General features: G+C 56.6%; 1 protein-coding gene across 2 annotated transcripts; it reads right to left on the bottom strand.

Annotated features, from left to right (window-relative positions):
* Positions 1 to 66: 66 nt before the first annotated feature.
* On the bottom strand, positions 67 to 8773 carry Rela (RELA proto-oncogene, NF-kB subunit). Of its 2 annotated transcripts, none has more exons than XM_090347352.1 (11): positions 8657 to 8773; positions 8078 to 8104; positions 7830 to 7984; positions 7525 to 7673; positions 6641 to 6732; positions 6156 to 6287; positions 5040 to 5144; positions 4601 to 4813; positions 2914 to 2994; positions 2742 to 2816; positions 67 to 1390 (listed from the first exon to the last, which is right to left on the bottom strand). In XM_090347352.1, the coding sequence occupies exons 1-11, from the start codon at positions 8661 to 8663 to the stop codon at positions 771 to 773; spliced, it is 1656 nt and encodes a 551-aa protein (XP_090203478.1). In that variant the 5' UTR covers positions 8664 to 8773; the 3' UTR covers positions 67 to 770. The 2 variants fall into 2 exon arrangements, with proteins under 2 accessions (XP_090203478.1, XP_090203479.1); XM_090347353.1 differs by having other exon boundaries at positions 7830 to 7981.
* Between the last annotated feature and the right edge of the window lie 761 nt (positions 8774 to 9534).

Below are 9534 nucleotides of genomic sequence, written 5' to 3'. Positions count from 1 at the left end.
ACGCCAGTGTCCAGCACCGCACCATCCGCCGGGGAGCTGCGCTCGGGGAAGGACCACACATCCCTGGCCCGCTTGGCAAACACATTTATTAGTTCAGAACAGAAAGAGCGTGAGTCCAACGGCTAAAGTTCCTCCACTGCACATTTGCTTCTGGCCTGTCCGCCACTGTTCTCATACACATTTGCCCTGCTAGTAAGGCACTTGAGAAAAGGGGGAGCAGGGAAGTCTCCAAACTCCCCAGGGATCCTGGACTTCAGCCATCACTGGGCAAGGAAAGAGCTGGGACAGACCTATAGGGCAGGAAGTCCAGCCCTTCAAGCGCTGGTGTTAGGCATCACCACAGAGGGGCTGCTAGGAGGAGCATGATTTTAGCTCAAGGTGTAAATAAACTCAGGATGTGAGGAAGACACTTGATAATAAGGCTTTGTGGCCATGAAGGCCATAGTTCGAGCTGCTCCTCTAGGAGAGTGCTATAAGCTGGAGGACAGGGAGGGGTCTCCAGAGTTCCCTACAGAGAGGGAGCCCGCCATCAAGACAGGGGAAGAAAGCGTTGGTGTCCTCCCCATTTCCAGAGACGTTAATGCTTCTGCTTAAGCACCTCCAAGAAAAGAGAGAGACACTGGGAATAAAAGAATAAAATGTGTCACTCCCAGAAGATGCCACCCAAAGAGGTTGGGGGCGGTTGCAGCACACCCCCCAGAATCCATAGTGCCTTGGGAGGGCGTCAGTCCGCTGCAGCCTGGTGCTCTGGGCAGGACTGGCATCGCCTCTTAGGAGCTGATCTGACTCAGAAGGGCTGAGAAGTCCATGTCTGCAATGGAGGGGAAGTCTTCATCCCCTGAGAGGCCATTGGGAAGCCCTGAAGCCCCCAGCGGGGCGGGAGCTGGGTCATGGGGCCTCTGGGAGCCCGTGACCAGGCGAGTGATAGCCTCGGGGTACTCCATGAGCATGGGCTCGGCTGTGGGGTGGGGCATGGAGACACCCTGGTTCAGCAGCTGCTGAAACTCCGAGTTGTCGACAGATGCCAGGTCTGTGAACACAGCTGGGTCTGTGCTGTTGCCAAGTAAGGCCCCCAGGTCTTCGTCAGCATCGAACTGCAGCTGCAGCAGGGCCTCCGACAGCGTGCCTTCCCCAGCCTGGGTGGTCTTCGGGGCAGGTGGGGCCACAGCCTGGGGAGGGCCTGCGGGGAGGCCAGGAACAGGGGCTGGGGCCTGGCCCAGAGCCGATGCCATGGCTGGTGTAGGGACCAGAGTCTGGGGCAGGACTGGAGCAGGGGCAGATGCCAAAGCTGAAGCCTGATTTGGGATCTGCCCTGAAGGTAACAAAATGGGGGAAAACTCATCGAAGTTGATGGTGCTGAGAGATGGTGGAAAGGTGTAAGGCTGGGGGGCTGGAGGAGAGACAAAGAGACTGGGGTCAGAGCAGCACTAGAGACTCTCCCTGTCCTCCATAACTCAACCCCTCCCTTTGCAATCACTGCCAACACAGCAGCTCCTTCCACTTACCCAATCTGCCCTGGCTTGCTAGGTCTGCTTCCAGCCCTCCTAACGGAACCTTTGCTGACCTCTTAAGCCCACAAATTCCTTAATGCTTTCTTCTAAGGGGCTAAATCCATGGCACAACAGGGAGTGGTGGCCAGCAGTGAGTATGCATCACTGTTTTGAGCCACTCGTCAGCATGTACACCTTGCTACTTCAGAACTATGTTGTTTTCACTTTCCTAATTCATTTGAGAGCTCTCTCCTCTGCTCTGTATCTGTATTAGCATCTATCTCTATCGTTTTGTTTTCCCTCACTCCTAGGGCTTGAGCTCTGGGCCTGTGCACTGTCCTTGGGCTTTCTCAAGGCTAGTGCTCTACCACTTGAGCCACAGCACCACTTCTGGCTTTTTCTGTGTATGTGGTACCAAGGAATCGAACCTGGGTCTTCATGCATAGTAGGCAAGCACTCTACCACTAGGCCAAACTCCCAGACCCTATCTGTACGTTAAGAAAGACAATTTAGGCTGGATGCCAGAGGCTCATGCCTGGAATCCAAGCTACCCAGAAAGCTGAAATCTGAGGATCTTGGTTCAAAGCTAGCCCAAGCAGGAAAGTCCACGAGACTCTTATCTCCAGCAAACCGCCAAAAAGCCATAAGCAGAGTTGTGACTCAAGTGACTGAGCACCAGCCTTGAGTGAGAAAGCTAAGGAGCAGCACCAGGGGCCTGTGTTCAAGCTCCTGGGCTGTACACACACCCGCACTTGCACACACACGCTGTCCACCAGAGGCTGTGGCTCGGGCCTGTAATTCTAGCTACTCAGGAGGCTGAGATCTGAAGGTCATGGGTCAAAGCCAGCCTGCAAAGCAAAGTTTGTGACTCTTATCTCCAATTAAGCTCTAAAAAAGCCAGAAGTAGAGCGGTGCCTCAAGTGGTAAAATGCTAGCTTCACAAAAAAGCTCAAGGACAGCACCAAGGCCCTGACCTGAAGCTCCTGGACAAGTACTGGGTGGGGGGGGCAGCTCTCCACTTCAGGGTTTAAGGTTGCAGTGGTCCTCAGACTTGCATGTACATTAGCTGCCCAGGAAGTTACTGGTCCCCACTTCTGAAATCTCCAGTTCTGTGCCTGGACCCAAGAATCCACGCGTGCACCGCTCCCAGATGACCTGACCAGCATTAAAAGCCTGCTGAGAGGCGATGCCTCTGCTCACCGCCCTTCCAGAACGTGTCCCAGCTCCAGTGAGAGAGAAGAAGACCCGTACCTGGCTTTGGGACGGAGGTGGAGCTTCGGGCAGGCACAGCGATGCGCCGGGGTGGAGGCCTGGGATCAGTGGGTCCTGCCGGGCAAAGCCTGGGTCAGCTCTCCGCCCCTAGCTGTCCCCCTTCCTGCCCGCCCGCTGCCTCTACCTGGAGCCCTCCCCACCCTCGCCTCACCACTGAAAGGACTCTTCTTCATGATGCTCTTGAAGGTTTCGTAGGTCCTTTTGCGTTTCTCCTCAATCCGGTGGCGATCATCTGGAAAAGTAACGGGGGGAGTGGGGCTGGCTGTCCTCGGCCGGGCCCAGGCTCCCGGACGCCCTTCCCCAGACCAAAGACCAGCGATGCACGGCATCGAATCCTAGTCCAGCAGTTCCATACTCCATGGCTGTCTGAGAAGCTTTTTTGGCTGAAGCCAAGCTCAGGAGCCCTGCTCTGGGAGACACTGACCTAGTCCTAATGGCGTGGCACTTTAGTGACAGTAATAGCATCAGAAATACAATCTGGGGGTCTGAATGAGAGGTAGTTGGTGAGGGACTGGTGTGAGCCGTTCACACAGGTGTCTGAGCCTCCTGCTTGGAAAATGCACTTCTCAAACGTTCTCCACGGTAAAAACCACCTGCTCTGCATCCCAGCTCCTGCACTGCCTTTTCCTGACATCTGCACGTACCCTCATTTTCTCTGCATTGAACCAGGGCTGTGATTTGCATGTCTATGTGCTGACTCAGCTTGTGAAGGGCAGAGAATCTGTCTCATTCATCTTTATATTCCCAGGCTCTGGCATACACCGCCACCACACAAGCACACAAAACAGCTGGGCTGTATGGCAAGGACAAGAGACGACCGGTTGTGACTTCATAGGCAAGTATGAAAACCAAGTATGGGATTTGTTAAAAAACTTTTAAAAATGGGCAGTAAGAATGATGGATTCGGGCGGGGTGGTGGGAGGGCTGGGAATGTGGCTTAGTGGTAGAGTGCTTTCCTAGCATGCATGGGTTTGATTCCTTAGTACCACATAAACAGAAAAGGTGGAAGTGGCGCTGCTCAAAGTGATCGAGTGCTAAGGAGTGCTAGCCTTGAGCAAAAAGGCTCAGGCTCTGAGTTCAAGCCCCATGACCAACAAAGACAAAACACAACAAAAAAAGAAAGATGTAGAAGATAATAATGTGATCAAAGTACATCATACACATATATGGAAATAGCACAAATAAATACCTTTATATTAGCATAAACTAATAAAAAAAGAGAGGAGAAAGAAAAGATCACACAGCATAGTAACAGGTCTGCGGATCCAGGGACCGGCAATTAGATGTCTTGTCCCCACTGATAAAGGAGCACAAACAAGTCTCAGTCCTCAAAAATGTGGGGAGAGGTTCAAATTATTTTACTGAGGGCTGGGAATTTGGCTTAGTGGTAGAGTTCTTGCCTAACATACATGAAGCCCTGGGTTCAATTCCTCTGTACCACATACACAGATAAAGCCGAAAGCAGTGCTGTGGTTCAAGTGGTATAACACTAGCCTTGAGTACAGACGAGCCCAGGCCCGGAGTTCAAGCCACAGCCTGGCCAAAAAATGTGTGTGTGTGTGTGTGTGTGTGTGTGTGTGTGTGTGTGTGGAAACTCTTGAAACAAGAGTAGATATAGTTAATTAACTTTACTCAAAGTAAGCTCTGAGTGTCACTATTTTAAATAAGGCAAGAAATGGGTTCTGCTTAGTCACGTGTCAATGACGGGAACTCTGAGAAGTGGAGCCTTCTCTACGTTGTGGCTGACATGGTGATGATTAGACGGCGTGAACCTCAAGTTCTGCCCAGTGTGTTGGTGGGGGCTGAGCGAGCCGGCTGTGCCCTCCCCAGCTGTGTACCTGTGTCTGGCAGGTACTGGAACTCCATGGGCTCGCTGAGCTCCCGGTCGGAAGGCCTCCGCAGCTGCATGGAGACACGCACGGGAGCCTGCAGGCTGGGGTCTGCGTATGGGGGGGTCCGGAACACGATGGCCACTTGGCGGTGCACATCAGCTTGAGAGAAGGAGCCTCGGGCCTCCCAGCCGGGGCCGGTGAAATAGACCTCAATGTCCTCTGTGGGAAACGCCAGCAGGGCAGTCAGGGCATCAGAGCCTCTGAGCCTGCGGCCCTCACCCTCAACTTCCAGTGCTGGTCTCTGGAGACTTCACCCTGCTGCCCAGCTGGGGTCCCATAACCGGGGAGGGGGGGCACTGAAAGCAGACACCTGACACTCACCACCTCTGCTCAGCCTTGCCCTCACCACTCAGTCCAAAGAGTCCAGTCCTCCCCTCCAGTGTACCTTTCTGCACCTTGTCACACAGCAGGAAGATCTCATCCCCGCCCAGGCAGCTCCCAGAGTTTCGGTTCACTCGGCAGATTTTCAGCTCTGCAGTGTTGGGGGCGCCTGAGGGTGTGACAATCAGGAAGGAAGCCCTGAACCACCACAAGTCCCCAGGATAGGCTACAGGAGATGCTGCAGCCCAGCTCCCTCTCAGGGCTGCCCGAAGCTCGCCAACCTCACCTCTGTGGTCACAGTCAAACTATTCCAGTTGCTCCTTGAACCCAACCAATCCAGCAACTAGTTTACCTGCTGTGTTCAGTGCTCAGTAAGACTCCAGGCAAGGAGAACACAACTGTGACTAAAATCTAAGCATCAATGTCCTTGTGGTGGGAACAGCTGGTGCCACTTTCCCTTCTTTCTCCACCCAGCCCCAGCACAGGTTTAGGATCAGGTTTGTGCCATCTTGGCAATAAGCTCTTCCCTGACCTCGGGTTGATCTTGGTTTATTGTCTTCGGGGCTCCAGAACCCTTGTTTATTTTTATTTTATTTTATTTTTTGCCAGTCCTGGGCTTAAGCTCAGGGCCTGAGCACTGTCCTTGGATTTTTCTCAAGGCTAGAGCTCTACCACTTGAGCCTCAGCACCACTTCCGGCTTTTTTCTATGTATGTAGTACCAAGGAATTGAACCTGGGTCTTCGTGCATGCTAGGCAAGCACTCTACCACTAGGCCAAACTCCCAGCCCCATATTTTTTATTTTTTTGAAAGCCCTTTTATCTTCATTTGTCCTGCTGTTAAAGACTGACTTGTCAATGTGGGCACAGTTCAGAGGCTGGGAGCCTCTGTCATTGAACAGTTGTTGTCTAGCATGGCAGGTTCCCAGGAATCCACTTCCTAGAGTCATTAGCACAGATCTAGCATGCCACCCTCTGGGCACATGATATGCAAAAGTTCTTCCCAGCAGACTCCCCAACAGCCTGCGAGCTCTACTTTGGGGGGGCACTTCTGGGTCTTCACCCTATCCTCAACCAGCACAGCGGGCACAGAAGAGACAATGTATGTGGATGGCTACACAAAACACCTGTCACAGGCCACACCCATCTTAGCCCCTCCCTCTAGACAACCTGGCCACTCACGGTTGTCAAAGATAGGATGAGAGAGGACTGGCGGCAGGCGGAGGGGCCGGCCCGATGGGTCTCGCACTGTCACCTGGAAGCAGAGCCGCACAGCATTCAGGTCATAGTCCCCTCGCTGCTCTTCTATGGGAACTGCCAGAAAAACAGATGGTCAGGAGAGCCAGGGAGTTAGAGAGGGGCACATGGAGGGAAGGGATGAGAAAGGGCAGGGAACTCCAGGCACGGATGGCTGCTTGAGGGCTGGTGTGACACAAGTCCTGGGAGGAGGAGAAAGATAAGGTTCTTTGCTGACTCCTCCGTGACCTAGCATGTCACTTCCCATCTGTGTGTGTCAATGGTACAATGAGAGTGTGGCTGAATGGGGGGAAGATTCCACCTGTACTGTGAGTCCTGGCCATTGAGAGGCAGGGCAGGGAACCCTGGGAAGATAAAGTGTGGGGGGGCGCCCCACACAGGCTCCAGGGCTTTTCTCCCTTACCCCTCACCTTGGAAGGGGTTGTTGTTTGTCTGGATGCGCTGGTGGATGGCCTGTTCCAGGTCTCGCTTCTTTACACACTGGATCCCCAGGTTCTGGAAGCTGAAGTACCCACAAGAATTAGCAGATTGCCCACCTTCGACCTGCAGGTTAACTGTTGGGGTGCTCCACACCTTTCAAAGGATTCCTCTACTTACTTTTGAGGACAAGACACCCCCTTTCCCCAGCTCTCCATTCTTGGCCACATGGGGCTTCTTTCCCATCCTCTAATCACACTAAACTCACTCCCACTTCAAGGCCCATCAGTTTGGAATGCTTTTTCATGCTTCTCTTTTCTTTCTCACCAAGTCTTCAAAGAGAGGTCTTGCTCTAGTTCCCAATCCAAAATGATGAGGCCACTCCCCAGCCTTGAGTTATCTCTCTCTCTCTCTCTTTTTTTTTTTTTTTTGCCAGCCGTGGGGTTTGAACTCAGAGCCTAAGCACTGTTCTTGGGCTTTCTCCAGGCTGGAGCTCTACTACTTGAACCACAGCACCACTTCCAGCTTTATCTATGAATGTCAAACCCAGGGCTTCATGCATGCTAGGCAAGCACTCTACGACTAGTCCACACTCCAGGCCCTTCAGTTACCCTTCACCCTGTTACCCTGTTTTATTTTCACTACTGATATTATTACTCTCAAGGTATCTTATCTGTTTACATTTGTGTAATTAATTCTTGTTAAGGGATAGTCCATTAGCTCAATTTAAGACAAGGAAATCAGCTTGCAGAGCTGGGGCACAACAAGGAGAGAAAAATTTGACTTTATGCCCAGAGGAGAAACTTTGTAACTGCTACTCAGAGACTGCATGAGGTCCCTGCCTGACCTCCCAACCTGTGGCCTGCAGGGCACTCACCTGTGGATGCACCGATCCGGGCAGAGCTCTGCCTCATAGAAGCCATCATGGCAGTCCTTCCCCACAAGCTCATGGGGGTGAGGCCGGTGAGGAGGGTCCTTGGTGACCAGAGAGATTCGAACAGTCCCTGGTCCTGTGTAGCCATTGACCTGTCCAAAGTACAGGGAGTATTCTAGAAGGCCAGCAGTCCCAGACCTGGCCCTCGGACACTGGAGGTAAAGCAGCCTGAGAGGCAAGTCTGCCGGGCTCCTGGGATCGCTCCCGTCCCACTGCGCGCCCACCCACCCCTGGGGGTCAGTGCTGACCTTGATAGTGGGGTGCGTCTTCGTGGTGTCTGTGCTCCTCTCACCCGGGATGCTGCCCGCGGAGCGCCCTTCGCACTTGTAGCGGAAGCGCATGCCCCGCTGCTTGGGCTGCTCCATGATCTCCACATAGGGGCCAGAAGCCTGGGCTGGCTCTGCTGAAGGCACGGCCAGCGCCGTCAGGGGCTGTCCCGGGGGTCCCCAACCCCAACAGCCCCTCCTCTGCCGCCACCAAAGGCCTGTCCACTTACCCGAGGGGAAGATGAGGGGAAACAGGTCTGCAAGGGAAGGGGGAGACACTGTCAGTGCGAATAGGGTGGGAAGCCGGGCTCCTTCCCGAGGAAGGCGCTCGGGAGCCGGCACCTGCCCCCTACCACCTGCGGGGAGGGGGCGCGCGGGGCACCTGTTTCTCCAGGAAGGGTTATGGAATCCTTCCTCTGCAGAAGGAAACTGAGTCAGGGCCGGTTTCACTCTCCTAAGGGGCACTGAAGGAAGGCACCACCTCCCCCCCCCCCCCGGAAAGCAGGCTCCCCGACATTCTCCGCAAACACGGAAACAAGTCAGAACTGCCCCCCACGGGCCCGGGGCGGGGGGACTGGGACTGAGTCACGGCTCACAGCCCTCACTGCCACTCAGGGAGATACTGCGCAACGCTCCCCCTCCACCGAGAGGGGAAACTGAGTCAGGCCCCCCGGAGCCCGCCCCGCCCCACGCCACCATCCGGCCGGCCGCTCCCTGCGCAGCACCTCGAGGCGGGGTGCGGGGGGGTCCCCGCCACTGCCCCGCCCGCCCGGACGCAGCTCCCCCGCGGGGTCGGAGGGCGCCCTCACCGTCCATGGCCGGGGTCCCGGGGGCGGGGCCGGGGTCGCAGCTGAGCCCGCGGCGCGCACTAGAGCGGAGCCATTCGCCAGAGGCGGAAATGCGCCGCGCGCGCCCGCCGCCGCGTCACTGCCCGGAATCCGGCCGCGCCTGCGCGCTGCGCCGCTGTCCGAGCCGCCGCGCGCGCGGGGATCTGGAGCCAAGGCGCGCCGCGCCGAGACCGGGAGGCCGCGCGCGCGCGCGCCGCCGCCGCCGCCGCCGCCGCCGGGCACCGGGCACCGGGCACCGGGGACCGGACCGGAGCGCACCGCGCCGGCGACCAAGGCGCTCCCGCCGAGGCCGCTCCTGCGGCTGGCGGGCGCGGCGGCGCTCGGCCTGTTCTGGGTCTCGCCCCGCCTGGAGGGCGGGCCGGCGATTACTCACTCTGTTTTTAGGGGATTTCGGGCTCCCCCCCCGCCCCGCCGCTCGGAGGAGTGTGGTGATGTCACCCCGGGCCGGGTCTGGAGCTGAGCCAGGGCTGCGTGCCCTGCAGCCGCCCGCCCTGCACGGGGAAAGGCCCGGGCCTGCTGCGCCCGCCAAGGCCGATGGCTGGACGGCACCGGGGCTTCCGGGCGCCCACGAGGCGTCTTCTGATACCGAGGCGCAGGGCCACGATCGCTGCCGCGCGCGACCGGGCCCGGGGCTGGCACAGCCGCGCCCAACTCAAGCCCTCGGGCGCCCACGAGTGACCCTGAGCCTCGTCCCTGCCCCTGAAGGTCCCAGCCCCCGGGCCACGCTCGGGCCCATCGTGCGGGGCCGCTAGCGCGCGTCGGAAGCAGCGGGCTCCAGCTGGGAGACTGGCGTTCTCCCAAGTCGTTGTGAATTAGGAAGCGATGTGGGAACTGGAAGA

This window comes from Megascapheus bottae, chromosome 16 (assembly GCF_031878675.1).
Source record: "Megascapheus bottae isolate mThoBot1 chromosome 16, mThoBot2.hap1, whole genome shotgun sequence".
NCBI lineage: Eukaryota > Metazoa > Chordata > Mammalia > Rodentia > Geomyidae > Megascapheus > Megascapheus bottae.
Note: the sequence above shows the minus strand (reverse complement) of the source record. Positions and strands in the feature narration are given on the sequence as shown.

Coding starts and splice junctions, on each gene's coding strand:
- Rela (XM_090347352.1), bottom strand. Junction 5,145..6,155: donor TCATCCTATCTTTGACAACC/GTGAGTGGCCAG, acceptor TCACACCCTCAG/GCGCCCCCAACACTGCAGAG. Junction 1,391..2,741: donor CACCTCCGTCCCAAAGCCAG/GTACGGGTCTTC, acceptor TCTCTCCTCCAG/CCCCCCAGCCTTACACCTTT.